This window comes from Amphibalanus amphitrite, unplaced genomic scaffold (genome assembly GCF_019059575.1).
Source record: "Amphibalanus amphitrite isolate SeventyFive unplaced genomic scaffold, NRLGWU_Aamphi_draft 001314F_arrow, whole genome shotgun sequence".
NCBI classification, from domain to species: Eukaryota; Metazoa; Arthropoda; class Thecostraca; order Balanomorpha; family Balanidae; genus Amphibalanus; species Amphibalanus amphitrite.
Window position 1 is genome coordinate 1 of NW_024882807.1, and position 21,594 is coordinate 21,594.

At 51.3% G+C, this 21,594-nt stretch overlaps 1 protein-coding gene across 2 annotated transcripts; it reads left to right on the top strand.

The window, feature by feature from the left end:
• The first annotated feature begins 8,061 nt into the window (after positions 1-8,061).
• LOC122372086 lies at positions 8,062-21,271 on the top strand. Of its 2 annotated transcripts, XR_006254815.1 has the most exons (4): positions 8,062-11,198; positions 11,803-11,977; positions 18,020-19,305; positions 19,677-20,343. XR_006254815.1 is itself a non-coding variant. In XM_043348960.1 (3 exons), the coding sequence occupies exons 1-2, from the start codon at positions 10,163-10,165 to the stop codon at positions 11,928-11,930; spliced, it is 1,164 nt and encodes a 387-aa protein (XP_043204895.1). In that variant the 5' UTR covers positions 8,062-10,162; the 3' UTR covers positions 11,931-11,977; positions 18,020-21,271. The 2 variants fall into 2 exon arrangements, 1 of the variants encoding a protein (XP_043204895.1); XM_043348960.1 differs by having other exon boundaries at positions 18,020-21,271.
• Positions 21,272-21,594: the final 323 nt, after the last annotated feature.

Here is a 21,594-nt window from a genome sequence, read left to right on the forward strand (position 1 = left end):
ATCCTTTATAAGATTTCTACATAATTTATGATGCGATTTTGTTTTCTTGAACGCTGCGAAAGCCAGTGGTGGTTTCCCAGGACGTGTGACTGGTCTGCCCATTGCGTGTCATATGAGCCAATGATGTGGCAGTCGGGTGCCCCTAAAACCAAAATCATTAATTGCCGTGTGTGTACTGTGTACCTACAGGGTGATTTTTTTTAACTGTTAAAAGTAAACGTCAATGGTGGTCCCTAAATCGAAAAATCGCGTGCAAAAAAGCAATGCACGTGATAGATAAATCTGGGACATTTTGTATGGTGTCATCATTTGTCCCTTTTGACCGACGGCCTCGGCCCCAATGGAGCCTGAAAATGCCCACCAATCGGGCACGCATGGTCCACCGCCGTTCAGTAAGGAACGACACAAAACGATGATTCTGAAGCATTGAGGCAGTTCGAAGCATACGATGATCAAGGAGATACCTCAGAAGACGTTAAATAACGCATGAACAAGCTTGTAGTCATAAATAACCTTCAAACGGTCCATCTGGCGTATGAGCAGCTTTTGAAGAATCAGTCTTCAGGGGAAAGAAAAACAGCGAGTCAGACACCATCAGGGCCGCCAGTATCAAAATCCTCGACCTGCCCTCCCTAGACTTCTAGTTTTTGGACCCAGCTATGGCAGATATAACAAGAAAACATTGGAAATATCTGGCAGAGCTGAAAATGGGCGATAGGAGCCTTTTCAGTCCGCCTAATGAGTATGAGAGTCCATGGTACTGTTCAACACGTGCTCAGGCGGGCTGAGTCGTGTCGGTGAGAGAGGGGGTAACTTCAAGCACGAGTAAAATACACGATGGACGTTCCTTCGCATCGTGTCTGCATGAAATCAAAATGTCCCAGAATGCTCGTCATCCTGGCATATAATTTTGCAAGATATATTTGCATTTTAACCCCACTAGACCTCATTACTTTTTAACAAGTAAAAAAAATCACCCTGTATATTTGTGCCTTGTGATTGTGTATGTACAAGGGGGGTGTTTGAACACCCCTCCCCCCTGTGGTTTTTCGCGAATATCGCCGCCGTTTTTGGCACACCTTATCATACATCAATTCTACACATGTAAAAATTTCAGACCAAGGTCGTTCAAGGTCAGGTCACCAAATCACTTGAAGTGACCTCACCTCATAAAAAGTTTCAATGTCTGCCACAGCTACACCGAGTGACCCATCGCTTTGAAACTTTCAGCGATTCCTAAGATCAGTAGTATGTATAAAATGTATATCTCGGAATTTTGATATCGGTGACCTAAGGTCAGGTCAATTTTGCGACCTCCCCATCATAAGTCAATGGGAGAAAATTGAAAGGCGCCTCTTTTGGACGAAAGCCATTATAAACACTACCGAACACTGAATTACAAGGAACTTAGACACACTGAGCATTAAAATGGTATCCATGACCCCTGTTTATGCCCTTGAGGTCATCTCAGGTCACGAATGGTATCTAACAGTTTTTCGCGAATAACTTTGATAGAAGCATGATAGGGCGATGAAAACGCCTTAGATGTGTTCAGCTCGACGATACGGATCGACTGATATGCAACATGACCCTTTCCGGTCAGGTCATGACCTTGACCTGAGGTCAAATTTTCAAGTTGACCTTCCAAGGTCAAATAATGGTTCATTCGATGCGCTTGACGAGAGGAACACGATGCCGGTAAAAGTAAGCTAGTGCAAAGCTTGGGTCAAAAGTTATTACAGAAAAACTGTTTCCGAAAAAATCGGCTATTTTGGCAGTTTTTGCCCCCTGCAGGCCAAAACCGTTGACGCTAGGTCAAATCTGAGAGAATTACTCAGAAATGGCGCTAATAGGGCTATCGAATGCGTTTTCCGCGGCGCTCTATTGCTTCCCGAGTTATGCTTTGGCATTTTGGAAATTGTCGACATTCGACCTGAAAATCGGCGAAATTTTGACTTCAATGACCTCTGGTGACCTGACCTTTGACCTGACCTTTGACCTGACCAAAAAGTGACTGAAGTGATGTTCTCATTATTTTTGGCGCGCTTTCGAACGCCGCCTTCCGCGTATCACTACGTGGTCCAGGAGCCGAGTTAGAATGGGGGTGTTCAACCCCCCCCCCCCCCAGCAGGGCGTAGAAATCCAGGATCCCCAGCGGGGCGCTGGTTAAAGGAGCTAGGCGCGGATACAGGATTTTCCTTAGGAAGGACACGATTTCCAAGGGGGGGCTTGACCTTCAGGGGAGGGGCTTGACCTCCAGAGGTCCGGGGGGCTTGACCTCCAGAGGTTGGGGGGGGGGGCTTGACCTCCAGGTTAGGGCAGTGGACGGAATTCAGGGGACGTGATCGACATCTGTTTTTGTCTATGGCCAGGGCGTCCAGGGGACCTGTCACCTGTGCTGGTGCCAGGGACCCGTTTTTCCATTGGGACCAAACTAGAGTTCTGCACGGCTGCAATTTTCCACAGCCTAGCCGCCCCGCAGCCATGGCTCCACAGCCACAGCCGCCCACAGCCGTGGCAAACTGTGGGCAGCCAGCCGTCAGCCGGCCGTGGATACTTTCAATGAAATGCAACCAAATAGTATATAATAAGTTGTTTTTAGTTGAAACATATAGCCAAAGGCACATTGCAATGGGCTATAGATTTTCAAGCTCATGAAGCATCATAGGTTAAGTGGTTGTGTATCTGGCTTTAGGCGGAAGGCCTGAAGCCTGATGCGCATCGCATGCCTACACAAGCCCTTGCAAGGGGTTAAGAAAGATGGGTAGGTAGGTAACAGAAAACATAAACAACGAACCAGAATAGAAGCACTAGCAGTGTGTAGACATCTAATGCCAAATCCTGAAGCATGGTTGTGGGACAGAACAACAGACCCTGATGCTTTTCATTATCAATGTTAGGTATGGAAAATGAAACTGAAGTTGATGGACTGTCAAACAGTGATTGTCTAGTCAAAACTCTTGCTTCTTTCTAACCTTGCATATTTTCTGGGGTGTGATATGCCAGGCTTGAAGCAGCCTTCTGAGCAAGTCTCAAACTAATTTGATATGCAAGGCATCAAAACACTAGTGAGCATCCAAGAAAGAAAAAACATTCATCTATTTTGATTTTTCCAAATAATGATCTTCGCTCAAATCCCCAAGGACGTGCGAGCCACAATTGCCTGTTTCAATCAAAAATTTTACTTAAGTTTTTAATGACGTCAATAGAAAGGAAGTGGCAATAAATTGTTTTGTTTCACTATAAACAGCCATAAAAATTATAATTTTTTTAATAATAACGCTATGCAGTTAAAAACTTGCTCTAAAACAAAGATCAAGTATCAAATTTTTACATTTTTAGAAGAAGACGTCATTTTGTTAGTAAAGTCAACAGCTCGCGTAAAAAATATTGTGTTCAGGGTTTTCACCGTCATGTGAATTACGTGTTCAGGGTTTTCACCATCATGTGAATTAACCGTAAGTAAGGTTCATGCTCACTTATAATCTACTTCCATTGGCTTCATTGATCGGCATTTTCTGGTAGCGGTCACTCACACACCAGTTAGAACATAAAGCGCCAGTTTTATATTACGTAATTGGACTTGCCCGAAAATCCAGAAATTCATCTAAGAGGTATTTAGATAATATTTTATTAAGCCTTTACCTGCCTTTACCTAGGCATGATTTCTTTTTCTATTACCTGAAAGAATTATTGAACGCTCGTCTTCAATAGCTGTAAGGTGCTCTCCTAATGACCAGGTGAGATTGATTTGAGAGGGATGTGACAATGCAACATGTTGCATTTTCTGAAACTGTCAAGCTCTTGATGATGAAGGAACAATTGGTACCTATTATTAGTATTCTGTACCAGAGTGCAAACTCCCCTACAGCAAATGGTAAAACCATTACAGGTTCTCAAAGGCTTCACCACTTTCAATGTTGCTGGGCATCCTTTGCATGATTTTTACAGGCTAGACTGCTTATCAGAATGTAAGATTAAGGATTTAAAATTTTATATTTGAGTACTTAAGATTGAGCTTGAAATCTCACAGCCGTGGCCACAGCCGTAGCCGTGTTCTTGGAGATATTTGCAGCCGCCCCGGCCCACAGCCGTGGGGCTGCAGCCAGCCGCGGCTGCAGCCGGCCGGTGCAGACCTCTAGACCAAACAGTGAGGGACCACGTGAAGGGGGTCCTTGATATACCAAGGACCCTGTATTTCTAGGAGTTAGTAGTGGCTCAAGAGGACCTGCAGGCGAGGTTAGGGGTCCCGGATGACCGGGCGCCTGGCTTCTGGGCCATGTGCTGCTAGAGGCCTGGGCTGAAAGGGGTCCTAGCTACATGGGGCCCACCCTTCTGGTTACCCGAACTGGGTCCTTTCGGGGAGCCGGCCAATCAGGGGACCCGTGCCGTTGAGTGCCCAAGTACCAGAGACCCACCCGTCTTCGGGGGAGGGGCTTTGACCTTCAAAGGGCCATGTTGGCGGGGAACTAGGCCTGCAGTGGCTCGTTCTTCCAGGGACCCGGGCAGCCAGATGGTCTACATATGTTATTACACCTGTTTGCATTTGCCTTTGACAGATCTGGATAACTATACAGTATCAGTTCGGTAAAAGTCATTCATCGTGACTATACCTCCATAACCAGTGTCGCCTCCTATATGCATAATGGTTAAACAGTTAAATCGGTCAAATGTAAAGGTATAGTAAAGGAATCGACCTGTGCTGCTGGGCCCGTCCTCGAAGGCCTGTGCTGCCGGCGTTGTCGGGAGCCCTGGATGCCAGGTGCCCGATAGGCGAGAGCCAAGTGCCAAGCGCTTCTGGGGTACCGGGCCTTTCGGGGGCTCGTCGGTCTGTGATACCCGGGGCACGGACTGTTAAGGATCCGAGCTGCCGGGGATCAGAATACCAGAGGGGGACCAGCCATCAATTACGTAGGGGCCAGCCGGTCAGGATCAGGGGCCCGCGTCCTGCTAGTGCCCGTCCTGTTAGGGTCCCGGTGCCAGAAGATTTGCATGAGCCATCACCCCTACCCTTTTGGATGTTAAAGCGGGCGTAGCCGGAATGGCAGCCTACTACCTACTGCATCCTAGTGACGTCACTGGGAGCATTCAGCTTTAACCCGCGCCCTGGTGGGGTCTGTTTATAACGCGACCTGGTTGGGGGGGGGGAACTATTCCCCCTCGTATCTCCGAAACTACTGGACGGATCCGCAAAACTCAAACGGCGTTCGAAAGGCCTGTCAAATTTGTCTACGGAAATCAAATTTCATTGACCTCGGGGTCACCGATGACGTCACAGGTCAGGTCAAAGATGAAATGTTTCACCGTTCACGGGTCTTCTAGGGAATGCGCTATAACACCAAGGAAAACGCATTTTGTCGAGAATCAGCGATAGGGCGTCAGTTGCCTAGTAGATATGTTACTATTAGAGGTCACTGACAATACCAGGTCAGGTCACCAAGGGTCACAGGTCAGGTCACATGAACCCAACTTTACTAAGGTTGTGTGATGCATGTTTTATGGCCAATTTTTCATTTCCAACTCAATGGTGTTGGTTATAAGACTATCAGGTACGGCTTAGGTCACTTTCTGGTGAAGGTCAGGTCAAGGTCAGGCCAAAAAGGTCAAATTTTAAAGTTGATAGTTTTGCATAAAATGGGTATTGATTCGATGCAGCTCGTCACGGGGGAGTCTAATGGTGGTCTTTGTTTTGCGCTACGGGGTCTAGAATTGCTAAAAATTGAGTTTGAAAATTTGACATCATCAATTTTGAACAGTTTTTTCGCTATAACTTCGCCAAAAAAGAGGTATCAATCTCAAATTTGGTATGTGGATAGAAGGCGGTAAGGACTACCACATATATTCCGGTTTTTGCGAAATTCAAAAAACGTTTTGGATTTTTCGACTATTAAATCCAAAAATTTTTTTTTTGATTTTTGGGATCAAAATCCAAAAATTTTAAAAATCCGAGATGGCAGTTTTGTAGCCCTGTCAATTCTACAGCTTTTATGTCATTTATGTTTATTTATGTTTTATGCTTTTTTATGTTTATCATTTTTCTGTATTTGCAAAGCTATAGGCCTGACAGCTCTTCCCGCGAAACCTTTTTTGGTTCGAAAACGGCAGAACATGATGTTACTCTGACGTCATTTCCGGCCAACCTATCATAGCCTTTGGAAAAATTTTTGGTCACAATGTGTAAAATTGATGTCCGGGAGGGTACTGAAAGTTTGGTGACGATCGGCGCAGCGGTTCTGGAGATATATCGAAAAGTCTGGAGGGGGCAAAAAATAGCCCCCCCCCCCCCCCCCACCAGGTCGCGGGTTAATATTGTGTACCCTAGACGCTAACCTACTAGTTGAATTTTTTTTTTTTTTCATAAGAGTTTTTTAGTTTTGACTGGTGTACTACTTAAGTATAATACCAAAATGGTATCCTTTCAGGCCAGATAAGGTCAGGTCAAGTCAACCATTATTATGACTAAGATGTCTGAATGACATAAAATCCCTAAGCCCATCATCGTATTTCCCTTCAGTTTTCCTTCGTTCCAACGATACCCATGACGACCTATTTAACAAAGTTACTGTAGAGGGCAGGCCAGGTCAGGTCAGGTCAAGTCAACACTTATTATTACGCATATATCTCTGCATAACTGTATTTTAGTACAAATTGTCTCTACTTTTATGCCAAGGAACATCTAAGCTTTATCTGGCAACCCATTACACTTATGGTAAATCACGATCCTTAAATCTGACTTCTGACATTGCCGTGATCTAACCTGACATTTGATACTTCCAAAATTGTGTACACATTACCCTAGGTGTGCAAAAGTTTCCTGTTGTGTGCAAACTTTTGCATCCTGTTGTGTGCAAAAGTTTTGTTTTGATACACCCAGACATTTAGAAGATTTTTGGGAAAACGTTAAGGGGGCAATAAAGTCCCCCCACCGCGTGGAAGGTGGCCTGGAGGCCCACCGCCTGCTGGGTTAACTTCGCTATCTCTCAAATATAATGTTAAGGTGGGATACTGGTCTCGCAAAACAAAGACCACCATTAGACTCCCCGCGACAAGCTGCATCGAATCGATACCCATTTTATGTAAAAACTAAAAAAATATCAACTTTCACCTAATTTGACCTGACCTTGACCTGGCCTTCACCAGAACGTAACCTAAACTGGCCCCAAATGTCGCCTAACCCACATAATCGCATTTGTCATGTAAAATGGACCATAAAACATGTATCACACGACACTTTTATTGTGAACCTCAGTGACAGTAGCGGCGTAACACCTTCAATTAAGGGAGGGCACTGCCGACTTTTGGTCCCATTCTTTCCATGCAACGCCCATAGGGCTAATGTTAAAATGCCAAAATCAAAGGGGGGCACGGTGCCCCGGTGCCCTCCCCGTTCCGCCGCCTATGCTCAGTGACCTGACCTCTATGATCTGACCTGGTATCAGTGACCTCAAATAGCAAAAGATGTGTTTGACGGACAATGCCCAATCGATGATTTTCAATGGTGCTCCTTTTTACTCGTTTTTACAACACATTTCTTGAAATGCCTGTAAACGGTGAAAATTCGAACTTTGACCTGACCTGTGACGTCATCGGTTAGGCCGAGGTCAATGAAATTAGGTCACAAGGTAGTTCCCTGTTAGCGCTATCCAAAGCCGTTTGAATTTTGAAAATCGGCCGGTAACTTTCCGAGATCTAAGGGGGGTGGGTAAGTTCCGCCGATAGACCTACGGGCGCGGGTTAAGTCTGAACGGTATAGATGGCTCTTTGTAAACTGTTTTAGTAGTTATGAAACGCAGCAGTTTAGGCCTGGTAGTGGTACCTGTCCCGGAGCTGTCTATTACGTTTTGGTGGGCGACCTTCCTGACTGACTGGTGTAACTGTACCAATGCAAGTATGATGCAGAAAGAATGATGTCAATATAATGTAGAACGATTTAATGCAGAAAAGCGTCCTGCGAACGTTAACTGCTTTGGTCAGATCCTAAAAAGAGGAAGTCTGTCATATTACAGGGTCATAACTTCGAAACCAGAATTTGCTTATACAGTGTCCCAAAATTTGTAGATGTGGGTGGGAAACGACATCGAAATGCAGATCATTTTCCACTCTCACCTCCAGTTTTCAAGCCCAATTTTCCACTCCCAATCCCACCGAGAAGGAGCAATTGCGGGAATGGTTGTTTTACATCTGTCACAGTTGTAGATAGATTAATGTTTTTGATCATTTTCCCACTCTTTTTGGGCCTTACCTGACCGACAATTTTCACTTTCATCCTTTTTTTGGTCAGCAATTTTCCCCTCTGACACCCAAGCAAAAATATGATTTTGGTACACTGTGCTTATATGTATCCCCACGGTGAAAGGCTGGTTCGGATGCCACTCATTATACATTTTTTTAAGGCTTTGTGCAGTAACACTAAAATTGGCCTTTGTTTTTATTGTTAATGTTTTGCGTCTTCCAGAAAACCTCGGCATTCCTGTACCGGACTCTGCTGGCGCTCACCTACAACTGGACCTGGACAAAACGGTGGCGGGAGCATCAGCTGCAGACGCACCTGTACCGGACTCTGCTGGCGCTCACCTACAACTGGACCTGGACAAAACGGTGGCGGGAGCATCAGCTGCAGACGCACCTGTACCGGACTCTGCTGGCGCTCACCTACAACTGGACCTGGACAAAACGGTGGCGGGAGCATCAGCTGCAGACGAACCTGTACCGGACTCTGCTGGCGCTCACCTACAACTGGACCTGGACAAAACGGTGGCGGGAGCATCAGCTGCAGACGCACCTGTACCGGACTCTGCTGGCGCTCACCTACAACTGGACCTGGACAAAACGGTGGCGGGAGCATCAGCTGCAGACGCACCTGTACCGGACTCTGCTGGCGCTCACCTACAACTGGACCTGGACAAAACGGTGGCGGGAGCATCAGCTGCAGACGCACCCGCTGCAGACAGACCAGCACACTCGCCCGCTGCAAATGAACCTGCAGAGGACGCACCTTTGATTGAAATGCGAACGCCTCCGCTACAGCGGCACAGAAATCGGATGGTGGCCACGCGTGAAAACATGTCGTCATTTAACAAGGTTGCGCAAGTTCTCCCCACGATACGTGTACAAAATGATTCCAATGATGACAGACTGGATGACGTGGTGTCAGACACAGACTCTGATCCTGACTGGATGCCTCCCAGCAACGAGTCTGCTGACATGCTTGACCGGACGTGGTCCCTCGACGAAGTGTGTGAAATATTTCCTGAAGTGAGAGGTGAGATTCTTCCCAATTCACCCGATCACGCAGATTCGAACCCATCACTGCAGTCACACGCCACCTACTCACCTGTCGCGGGAGCATCTGCGGACGCCCTCTTGCCACCCGCACCCGCAGCTGCAGACGCTTCTGCCGCACCTGCCGCACCCGCACCCGCTGCAGATACTTTGACGACCCAACCTGCAGTGAATGTACCGACAGCGAGTACATCTCGCGAGGATGAACCTCACCTGGAAGGATCCCCCAGTCATGGTGTCTTTTATAGAGTGTCGCCTACTGCTAAAACGTACGATACAATAAACTCATGCCTGTTTTGTAAAAAGAAAATCAAACAGAAAATGCGCCGCCATTTGAAAACAAAACATTCAGACAAACAGCAAGTGGCGCATGCCATGACGGGGACAGCTGATCAACAGGACAGAAAGTTTTCCCTTCTTATCAGCCGGGGTAACTTTGAGCACAACTTGGAAGTACTGGAAGCTGGAAAGGGGAACTTATGTTGAAGAGGAGACCCAAGAAGCCCGACATACCAGTCACCAAGTTCCTGCCATGTCCTGGATGCCTGGCGTTTATGTTGCGTGAGGACCTGCAGCAGCATCATCCAGTTTGTCCTGCAGACAACATGGACAGTCTGGACAACGCAATGATCACCACCAAGGCGGAAACCTGCTGCGCAGGTTTGATCCAGGAGACGTACCTGAGTTCGTAAGGGAGATACGAGACAAAGCTATAAGGGACGTAGTTTGTGGCGACAGAACGTTGGTGGCATATGCCAACTACACCGTAGAAAGCAAAGGAAAAAACGAAAACCACTTGAAGCCAATAAAAACCAGAGTGACCAAACTAGCCAAAGTTCTCCTAGATGTACGGGACAGGAAGAGTCAGCCAAACCTCACTATGGATGAGCTTTGTGACGCTCGATACTTTGACGACATTGTGCATGTGACAAAGCAAGCAGCGGGATACAGGGAAGGCACTAAGCTGACCCCACCAACGTTCCTAGTGCCTACTGTGCCAAGAACAGTGGGAACTGCGTTGGGGAAGGTTTGCCATGTACTACTGGGCGTCAGTATGCGAGAAGGAAACACGGAGATGCAGAACCGAATCTCCATCTTCAAGAGACTGCTAGAAAACGAATGGGGCGATAAAATGGGGCGCGCCTCACTCGAAACATTGAATTTGAGAAAACAGAACGCAGAGAAACAGCTGCCAACCACCGAAGATATGAAACGGCTACAGAACCACCTTCAGACCAAACTGGCATCCACGATGGAGTCTGTGAGTAGAAAGCCTAGCGTCAAGTCATACAACACCTTGGCGTGCGTAACAGCCGTCAGCCTCATGGTGTTCAACAAACGTAGAGGTGGAGAGTCCATGAAGATTCGTGTCCGTGATTACACTTCAAGAGCGGCGTACACCCAAAACGAGACAGTCGTCAATTCGCTATCAGACTTGGAGAAACAGATCATGGACAAGATGTGCCTGATCAAAACGCGTGGCAAACGTGGAAGGACTGTGCCGGTTCTCATACCACAGATGGAGAAACGGGCGATCGATCTTCTGGTTTCTCTCCGTGAGTCGGTGGGTCTGCGTGATAGTGTACCAGAAGAGGCGCTCCTCTTCTCAAAGGCTCCGGAAGGAAGACTCGTAAACGGGTGGTATCAGCTGAAGAAAGAATGCAGAGATGCTGGTTGCCGAGACATAAACGCCATCACTTCAACAAATATGCGCAAATATCTAGCCACGATCGCCCAGATCATGAACCTATCAGAAAATGAAATGGATCAGATTGCCTCACACCTCGGACACGATATAACCGTTCACAGAAAATACTATCGCCTACCGGACAGCACAGTAGAACTCGCGAAAATAGCGAAACTTCTACTGTCTACCGAAGAAACGCTTGGAGCCAATCTCGACGATGATGCTGAAGGTCAGTACCATTTACCATTCAGAATACGTAATTTGTCTGAATAACGCATAAATAGCTTGTTGGTAATTACCGGTTGTTCTTATTTATTAATTTTACCATTCTCAGGAAATACATGTAATTGTAAACGCTAAAGCAAGCACAATTGAGCTGGATGTCACCGTGTTTTTCGGGTCGGCCCCATACATGTCCGCTTTAATTATTGTCGTTCTGTGCTTCAAAACAGATGTGCACCGCATGTCAAATCCTAGCATGTACACCAGCATGCGTGGCCTTGTCCACTACACCCGCGCAGCCCGTGGAATGAAAAGTGAAATTTAAGTGAGGGCCCATTTTCGACGCGACGATTTTCGACCCGAGGCATCAAGTGCTGCGGCTTGTTTATTCAGAAGCTGTTCTTATCTCCGTAACTGTAACACATCTGATTTACATACAATAGTTGCGGCCCAGTAACACTGTCCGCAGTTCGTAAGGTATCGAGATATTTATCCTTAGTACTTTCTGTTGTGTACTTTCGGTTGTGTTTGCTCTGTCACACTGCCACCAGCGGTCCTCGTGTGCCCTATCACTGTGTTGGGTCATAGTGTTTTGTCTGTGTGGCCGCCAGGAGCGTCAAATGCAGTCGGCGCTACGGCTGGCCGTGTCAGCGACCCACCTGCTCGGCCACGGCCAACAGGCAGCCGGCTCCGACGTCAAGTAGGCGCTACGGTTCCTGACGCCAGCAGGAGCACTTGACCAGCAGCTCACCGCCACCGCACAGGACCTGGCACAGCTCGGCACAGGTACACGATCTTATTGATCTGATGCTTCATAACGCTTGTCATAGTTTGTTTTCACCTTCGTGACCTTTACTTAAGGTAAATACTTAAGGTTAATACTATACTGATAAGTGCACTGATTGTTTATGTGTCCCTATTAAATTAGATCATGAAATGAGAAACTTTTACTGTTCGTGTGAATCGTGATCGTTCACTCTGATCCAGCACGGCAGACCAAAGTGTTCGTGTAATCGTCAAGTTCACTAATAATTGCGTATCTGATCGAATCGTTTCATTAACCGGAGGACCAAAGAGTTCTTTGGTGAATGTCTATTTCTTGAATATTCACCACACAATGCACGTTAATCGTATCGTACGACGCCGGCGCCGTTGCGCCGGCGGAGCCGCGTCGCCGTCGTCGTCGCGTCGCGAACTGCCGAGCCGGCCGGCGTCGGGCCGGTCATCGCACACATGTGCCCCAGATGACCACGCGGGCCCCAGTACACCACGTGGGCGGCGAGGCTCGGCTGAGCCCGCCGATCGCTGCCGTCTCCTCCACGGCACAGTACGTTTTCTCTCAAACATGGCCGGCCCGAATTTTCGCCTCGCTCGCGGAAATTCTAAACGTAAGAGAGAAAACATTAGCGAAACAACAAACAGCTGCTCGCAGGCAGTGTCTCTGTCTGTATCGTACAGCAATAAACGACCACTAAAGCTAAGACTGTAAACTACGTCGGCTGCGCCGCGCGTCGGTCCCGATCTAAGGCTGCTACACTCTAAGGCTGTAAACTTCTAACTCGTACAAGACCAACCGGCTAAATGAGCCAGGAGCGACACTGCGACAGTGTGAACGCTGGCGACTGTCGGACGGCTCACAGCTGTTGGCTAATGGCTAAACACCAAACACAAATGACCGGCGCACAGAATGAACGACTCATTCTCGCACACGCACACGTTAACACCGCGAATGGCGGACGCAGTAAACACTAATAGATGGCCAGACTCCGACACTACTCGCCGGCGGCACAGAGGGGTCGTAAACGACTCACCTCAGTCGTCTCACACGCGCACATTACCACTCTGAGTCCATTTACTGTCCGTCACCGTCGCGCTCGAGACGGCAGAGACCAGAGACCGACCGCCTATTCCGAATTTCCGACCAGTGGCGGTGGCCACTAACACTTTGACCACCTGCACTCGGCTGTCGGCGCCAGGGAACACGGTCACCACTCGCTCCAATAGCCAGTGCCCGCGAGGCAGGTTGTCCTTTGTCACCAGCGCTAATTCGTCGAGCTGCACGTCTGCCGGGTCTGCGCGTCACTTCACCCGTGTGGTGAGCGTCCGGAGGTGCGGCCCGGGGCCGGCTTGCCCACTTGGAAGGCTGTAGGTCACTCGTCGGCGTCGGCGCTGGCTGGGCTGACCGTTTCCGGCACGGCATGCAGGCAGGTGTGTACCGCTCCGCAGCGGCCCTGCCACTGATGACCCAGAATTGGTGCCGCAGGTGAGTCAAAACGTGCTCTGCCGTCTGCGCCAGAATGGGAGAGCTTCTTGTGTCGATCGGTGACTATCAGCCGAGTGATGTCTCCGCGTGCAGGTAGAATCACCCGGTGCTTGACCTTGAAGTCTAGCTGAGCGTGGCGCAGCTGGCCCCCGACTCTTAGAAGGCCGCTCGAGTCCAGGAAGGGGTTAAGCCGGTGCAGCTGGCTGTTCGGGGGAAGCCGCCTTCCGTGCTGGAGAGCGGCGATATCATCGCCGAAATGCTCGGCCTGTGTGCTGAGCAGCCAGACGCGCTCAGCTTCTCTCAGCTCTTCAGCAGTCAGCGGTCCCGTCCGCCGATCAGCTGCTGCCCGGCTGCGGCTGTTGTAAGCGAACCTGCGCACCCACGCTGTCACACGCAGCAGCCTGAGCCACGATGAGAACCGGCTGGGGTTTATGGCCGGCTCAGCTCCCCTGATGACGCAGGCTGGTGCTCTCATTTCGGCCGTTTCCTCGTCTCTCGGGCGCTCTGTCGGGCGGGGCGGCGCGGCGGGCCGGTCCTGAGGACGGCGCGACAGGATGGCGCGACCTTGGCCCCACTCTTCGCCCGGTGCCACCTCAGCCACCGAGCAGCCTCGGCTGCCTATGTTCGATGAGTTCAGTGACCCTGGCACGTTTTGCCATCGAGTCACTTCCGAAGCGTCCTGGGTTTCCTCGCTGACACGGATATGGTGCACGTCCTTGTTGACTGGCAGGTTCTGGTACGGCGCGCGGCCGGTGACCGTCCAGCCGAGCAGTGTTCTCACGGCGCACGGCGCACCCGGTGGTCCGTCGATCACCTCACGTGCCACGATCAGTTCTATGACGTCAGCGCCCAGAAGTACTTCTACTGGACCTCGAGTCGCACTCGGCAGATCCAGGTCAGCGAGATGAGGCCATTTGCCCTTCTCCCGTGACCAGTCCATGGCGTGATTTGACACACTCAGCGTCGGCGTCGTTTGGGCGTTCCGTATTTCGTGACGTGTGCCACCGCTGCTGACAGGCTCGATCACGAAGGACACACGGCATGATCTGAGTTTCACTTCCGTTTATGGTACTCAGGACCGAACTGTCAATGGGTCCAGAGATGCCGAGACGGTCGCTCAGGCCTTCGGTCACCAGCGTTACCTGGCTCCCGAGGTCGAGAAGCGCGTGGGTCGTGCAGCGCCCAGCAGGACCATGCACCGTTATCGGCAGTGTCTGCAGCAGCACCTTACAGGGTGGCTCGACCACCGCAGTGCCGACATGTTTCACTGGTGACGGCGCGCTGCCGGCAGCACTGCGCCGTGGAAACACACGGCCTCCGTTGTGCAGAAGCGTGTGGTGACGTTTTCCACAGTTCTCGTGTCCACAGTTTGTACCGGACGGGCACGCGGCGCTGATGTGACCTCGCGCGAGACAATTGAAGCAGAGTCCGTTACAACCGGCAACCTCTGCTCTCTCGCTCGCTGTCAGCTGTAGGAACCTGTCACAGCGCTCTACGACGTGTGTCCCCTGACAGAATACACATGCGTCCTCACTCGCGACCGGCGCTGCCTTTATTGCACTAATTTTCTGTTTTACGACCTCTCGGGGCGCGGCCGGCGCTAGCGCAGTCGCGTAAACACGCCGCTGCCGGCTCTCCCCACTGTTGACCTCGGCCTTGGATTGCTGGTGGCCCGTCAGGGTCAGGGACGCACGCCCAGCAGCCACGTAGCCGCGCAGCCAGCTGTCCAGGTCGGGGAGCGTGGGGCGGACGAGTCCGTTGTGCACAGAGTGCTCGCCCCATTTCAAAGCCAGCGCAGCAGGAAGCTTGGAGATCACGGCTGTTACATTGGTGGCAGCCGAGATGTCCGCGTCGTAGTGAAGGCACTGTAGCACACGAACCGCGGTGCGAAGGTCACGTGACAGCTCTGTCACAGCCGACATATCACCATCTTTCACCGGCCGCGAATCGAGCAGTTTTTTCATCGTCGCGTGAATGACCCGTGCAGGGTCACCGAACTCCTCCTCTAGCTCACGCATAGCCTCACCGTACAGAGAAGAGTCGCACAACATACCGCGCACTGATTCCTTGGCCGGCCCGGTGAGATGAGCCTGGAGATAGGTCAGGCGCTCGACGTCAGTCAGGTCGTCTCGATCGTGCACTAGAGCCCTGAACAGCGCGATCCATCTCGGCCATTCCAGAGCGGAGCCGCTGAACTTATCCAGGGTCACTCGAGGCAGCTGTGGAGTCGTTTGCTGTCTCACGGGCTGTAGCGGACGTCGTGCTTCCTGCTGGTGACGGTCGTCGTATGGCTGCGCGCTCACCAGTTGTCCGTACTGGGAGGACTGCTCCACCCAGTCCCGGGTGCGTGAGGACCTGTCACCCGGCTGCAGCGGCTCACGCAGCTGGGCGGCTGGCTCACTTGGAGCTGCGGCAGCAGGCCGAGCTAGAGCCTGACGGTCGACGGCAGATGGCTGGTGATCATACTCCTCCTCCTCGAGCAGCTCCAGCTCCAGCTGACGGCGTTCCGCTTCGTCGGCGAGCTGTTGAGCTTCGAGAGCTGCCCGCTGTCGTGCCAGTTCCGCCTCTTACCGCGCCCGCTCCGCCTGCATCTCCGCCTCCTGCCGTGCCCGCTCCGCCTGCGTCTCCGCCTCGCGACGCGCCCGCTCCGCCTGCGTCTCCGCCTCTTGCCGTGCCAGCTCCACCTTTGCTGCGGCCGCTCGCTGGCCCTGCTCCGCTGCGAGTTTGCTCAGCGCGGCTCGGCGGCGGGCTGCGCTGATGGTGGACGACGCTGCGCTGCCGAAGGTCTCGCTGCGGGTATGGCATGTCCGCGAGCTGCGCGTAGATTTCGCGTCACACTGTGCGACCGCCCTTGCGTCCGACCTGGCGTTCGATTTCGCGTCGGATTTTGCGTCTGACATCACTCCTTCACTGCACTCGCGTCCGGACTGTACGTCCATTCACTCACTAGTTCACATACATCCGGCCCGGAGGACCAAAATGTTCGTGTGAATCGTGATCGTTCACTCTGATCCAGCACGGCAGACCAAAGTGTTCGTGTAATCGTCGAGTTCACTAATAATTGCGTATCTGATCGAATCGTTTCATTAACTGGAGGACCAAAAGAGTTCTTTGATGAATGTCTATTTCTTGAATATTCACCACACAATGCACGTTAATCGTATCGTACGACGCCGTCGCCGTTGCGCCGGCGGAGCCGCGTCGCCGTCGTCGTCGCGTCGCGAACTGCCGAGCCGGCCGGCGGCGGCCGGCCCGGCGCGTCGGGCCGGTCATCGCACACATGTGCCCCAGATGACCACGCGGGCCCCAGTACACCACGTGGGCGGCGAGGCTCGGCTGAGCCCGCCGATCGCTGCCGTCTCCTCCACGGCACAGTACGTTTTCTCTCGAACATTTACCAAAAATACAGTCAAAGAACTTCACGAAAAGTAAATTCAGCTTGCCTAAAACGCAATGTTTTTAGATGACCTAGGTTGTACAGACACACAAACCCACAGACATACAAACACATATCAGTGACCTTGACCTAACTTGACCTGAAATGGCCTCAGCCAGCCAAAACCTAGTCGGATAGTGTAACAAAGAGGTTCTTGCTGGCTTGGCACCACAATACGTCAGCGTCATCGGTATATGATAAGCAGCGCACTTGATATCCAACGGTGACCCCAAACAGCAACATTTTTTGTTTGACCTGACCTGGAAGGTCACTGACTGACCTGAGAAGGTAAAACTGTGTATCATTGGATTCGTCTCTTCCCAAAAAAAAATCTTTTTAGTCTTTACCGCGAAGCTCTATCTCCAGCAGGAACGAAATGGCGCGGGGGTGGCAACCCCCCCCCCCCATGTGCGTTCTAGGATGGGAAAGTGGCATGTGCGGGCGAGGGTTAAATTGCGCAGTTGAATTCACATGCTGAACGAACTTCATCATCGGAACTTGTAGATCGTATAACAAAATGTGACCCGGGTTGCAATGTACAGTACATTCTAGGTATGTCAAGGCGTTAGTGTGACTGGTTAGTCAATCTGGTTGTGAATTTATCGTTGGTGGGTCCAGTGAATAATTATCAGCTTGTTTACTTTGTGTCTCTTGTTCTGGTGTAATTGCCTGCATTATCTCTAAGTCATTCGTTCCATAGATATTTTATCTACATGAAGATGCCCATCCAATGTCGAAACACTTTATTTTCTGCCGTCTGACTGCTTTACACTCGTGATCGATGGTATCAGCATTCTCCTTGGTAGAAAACGAGTAAAATGAGATGTTCAAAGGTCATCGACCATCACTGTCGTCAAAATATTTCAGTAAAGTCGTACCCTATTTCGTTTTCGGAAACCTCCTTCGGGGAAATAAATCCAAAGTAAAGCTAAATTTGTCAGTTAAAAGTCGTGAAATCAAGCTCGCACGATGTTTCAGCTCACATTCCCTAACTTGAATTCCTCCAATGAAACGGCAGGATAATAGCGTCAGGGCATCTCTATGTATATAAGACCTCTATGATCCGTTCTACATGAATGGAAAGATGTGTTCTGGAACAAACGTTGATATTATATCTCTTGATTCACAGGCATGCACATTGACCCAGCAGTGGTGCAAGAATGCGAATGGCAAGCTCTGCACTGATTCCTCCGTTTTTAGCATTAGTGTTTCGCGTAACTTTCCGTTAAACGGACGGGGCCGCCGCCGGCCCCGGCCGCCGCCGTGCGAGTCGGCCGCCGCGCCGCTACGGACGACTGGCACACGCCACAAGTGTGATGGATTTTCGGCCAACGCGGCGACACCGGCGTAGCGTTCAATTGGCCGCGCTGCCCTGACGCTCCGGTGACGGACAGGTGGACCGAGGGCGCCGCCCGCCCATCCCTCCGGACCAGGCCAGGCCGGCCGATCTGAGGGAGGTAGGGAGGAGCCGCGTGGCTGGCCGAATGGACGGCCGCGCCGGGCCATTGTCACTGATTGTTGGCCATTGTCACTGATTGTTCATTGCCGCACCGAGGTCCGGCGATTTCACCGGAATGCCGCCACTGGTTTGAGTTTCCGCGAAACCGGCTTGCCCAGAGATGTTTGTCACTGGCATTGCTATGTGCTATTTGTGATGTTCATATATACCATTCCCGTTACGGAGTACATATCTTGTTTTGAACGTTAAGTTCCGATATACGAACTGGCCGTCTGAAAAAGAGCCGCACGTGCACGATGCTTGTAGATATTCCTGACGACCACGAACCGACCACGAATCAGAACTGCGCCTCTCGTAATGGGAGTGCGAGTAGTTGTTGCGAGTTAGAGCTCCTTGGCGAGTGGCTGACTCTGAACTGACTGACTAAACACCGGTTAGCTGTTTCACCAGCAGTCCCAGTGGAGGGAAGTAGGCCCAGGCGAGCAGGGTGTCGCAGCGTAAGTCCGACGATGGCGGCGCAGTAGTCGAATGGCGTCCACATTTAGCCGACGAAGGCTGCGCTGAGCGCCATACCCGCCTCACCTTATCTCCGAGTCACGTGTTCATGACTGACACGGGCAACCATACGGCCCGTCGTTGCCCACGCGCACCCCAGACGGGGCCGCCAGTCGCGGCCCCGGACACGTCAGTCCCCAGATCTGCAGTGATGTCGCCCGGCTCTGACGATGGCGCACAGCCGCCGTGTCCGCGGTCTCCGTCGCCGCCGCGGTATGCGGCGCTGGGCGGCGACTCGTACATGTCGCGGTCTCGCCATTGGGGGCCGAACGATTCGCGGCTCCCGCCGACCCCGCCGGCGACGAGTTTCCTCCGGCGAGTCCTGCGCCGTCTGGCGTGGTCGACGCTGCCCGGGAGGTTCCTGGCTGGCAAGCTGCTGCTGTGTCTACCGACGCACAGAGGTCAGTAGCTCCGGTGCCGGCCCTGCAGTGCTCTGAGAGAGCGTCGAGACCGCCTAACCGATTCTGTCCCTAATTAAGGTCTTTGTAAATATGTGTTCATCGTGCATCGTTTGTGATGTGAGCCGCGTGATCAGCTGCTAACTGATAATTTTTACTGCGATTTTGCTGTGGTCGTTGCTGGCGAATTGTTTAGTAATGTCGTGGCAAGCTGGTTGGGGACGCCCGTCTGGCTGTTCTGTTGACGGAACGCGCCGATCGACATGGCATGCAGCCATCCAGCGCCTCAAATCGGCGAATCTGTCCAGCGTGGTCTCAATGGAGTGCTGAGCGGTGCTAAAGGACATGGTTATTTTCATGCGTTCTGTTCACAGTTTTGTCGTGGCTGTGCTGTCCGCGGCCGTGCTCCACGGTTGCGACGTCTGCGGCCAAGCTGCCCGCTGCTGAGCTCCGCGGCCGAGCTGCCAGCGGCCGCGCTCTGCGGCCGTGCTCTGCGGTCGTGCTCTGCGGCCGTGCTTCCCGTGGCTGGGCCCTCCGTGGTCCCGTGATCGTGGCCGCGGCGAGGGTGCCGCGACCTGCGCGATGCCGTGCGCTGCAGTGATGGCGCCGCGCACTGTGCAGTGATTTTGCCGAGCGCTGCGTACGCGGTGGGTGCCGCGCGCCGCGCTGTTGAGCGTGCCGTATTCGGACGGTGGCTGCCGCGCGCAGCGTGGTGATTGCTGCGCTCTGCCATGAGTGCCGCTCACTGCCGTGGCCTGAGTGCCGCGCTCGGACGGAGTGCCACGCGCCGTTGTGTTGCGTCGCCTTCTGCCTTTTGATATGTGCTATCTCCGAATTTAATGTTGCTTGTTGCCGATGTTCGCTTCTTTTCGTTAAGAGGGTCGGGTATAGTCGGTCGATTTATTCGCACCGTTTGATTTCGTACCGGCTTCTCTTCTGTTTCTTATTGTTTTCTGCGATGTCACTTGTCCGATTTTATATCTGATTAATTCACGTCACTTAAGTATTTATTTTATATTGTCATAATAACTTACGGCGCTGTTCCTTTATTTTCTGTTTAGTTGCAGCCCTAGTACCTTAATTTCCGATGTCTCTTCGGTTTGTTGTCGCTCGCATGTTCAGAGAGTCCTGGTTGGCCGGCGCGAGCGGCGATTGTGGAATACAAGCTCGTCTGTGAAGGTTGTGTGTCGGAGCCGGGTTGGCGAGGCGGGACCCGTCTACATTTCAAACACCATTGCATTTCTCTCATCAAGACGCGTCGAATGATGAATAATGTGACCTCAAACATAGGCGCGGGAACCGGGGAGGGGGCAGTAGGGGCAGCTTGCCCCCCCCCCAACTCTGGGGCCGTGGGGCCGTGTATCTTATGGTCAGGGCGCGTGCTTGAATTTATTTTCGGGGGTTGGGTCACTTAACTTGACCTGGTGACCTGACCTTTGATGACCTGGAGCTAAAATTTTCAAAGCCTGTACGGAAAAGACGTATAATAAGCTGTACCAAACCGTTTTTGAGATGTCAGCGAAAACCTGGGGGGGGGGGGGGCGTGAAAACGCCGAGCGGGTTAATGAACCAGTAAGACGCCTTTCGGGGCGATACGCGAGCGAGCAAAAGGATGAGCCCTGCAAGTGCGAAACTGAGTGGGGGTATTTCCAACTGACTTTTGCACGGCACCCTGCCAACCGGTCGCTATCGGTGTATCAAATCTGAGCACAATCGGTCCAGCCGTTCCTGAGATCTGGAAGCGGCACCCTCCACGTGCGCACGTGTAGTACACTTCAACGTTGGTCGTTGACGCATTGAAATACATTGCCAAGTTGCTCATAGGTACTCAGAATTTTCCGCCATTCTACGAAAGCTTGCTTCGCTCGCTCCGCTGGCTCGCTTGTAATAAAGCACGTAAAAAATATGTCAACTTAAAGTGCAATTTAAAAACAAAAATGTACGTCCACCTATGCACTACATTTCAAAGCAAAAAAAATGTCCACTTATACCGTTATCTCAAGACAAAAAAAATATGTCCACCTAAAAGTACAGTCCACCGAAACGCTTTTTTGCACCCAAATTCGACCGGCTACCACATCAAAACTAACCGGCATAGGACAGCGGCCAGTTGATATTTTCTTGCTACCTACCTGACGTGTGCTGCCATCTAAAAGTCATCCTCCCAGCATGCGTAGTTTTCAAGTCCACCGAAAGACGAAATACGCTAAAGTCCACCCATCCCGGAATTTGGAATATATGAGATCGCGACAAAACTTTCAGTACCCTCGCATTGATCAATTGTACACCTAC

Excerpts from the sequence above, each read along its gene's own strand:
- LOC122372086 (XM_043348960.1), top strand. The coding sequence starts at position 10,163 with ATGGATGAGCTTTGTGACGCTCGATACTTTGACGACATTGTGCATGTG. Across the intron at positions 11,199-11,802 it reads TCTCGACGATGATGCTGAAG|GAGCGTCAAATGCAGTCGGC; the intron begins GTCAGTACCATT and ends TGTGGCCGCCAG.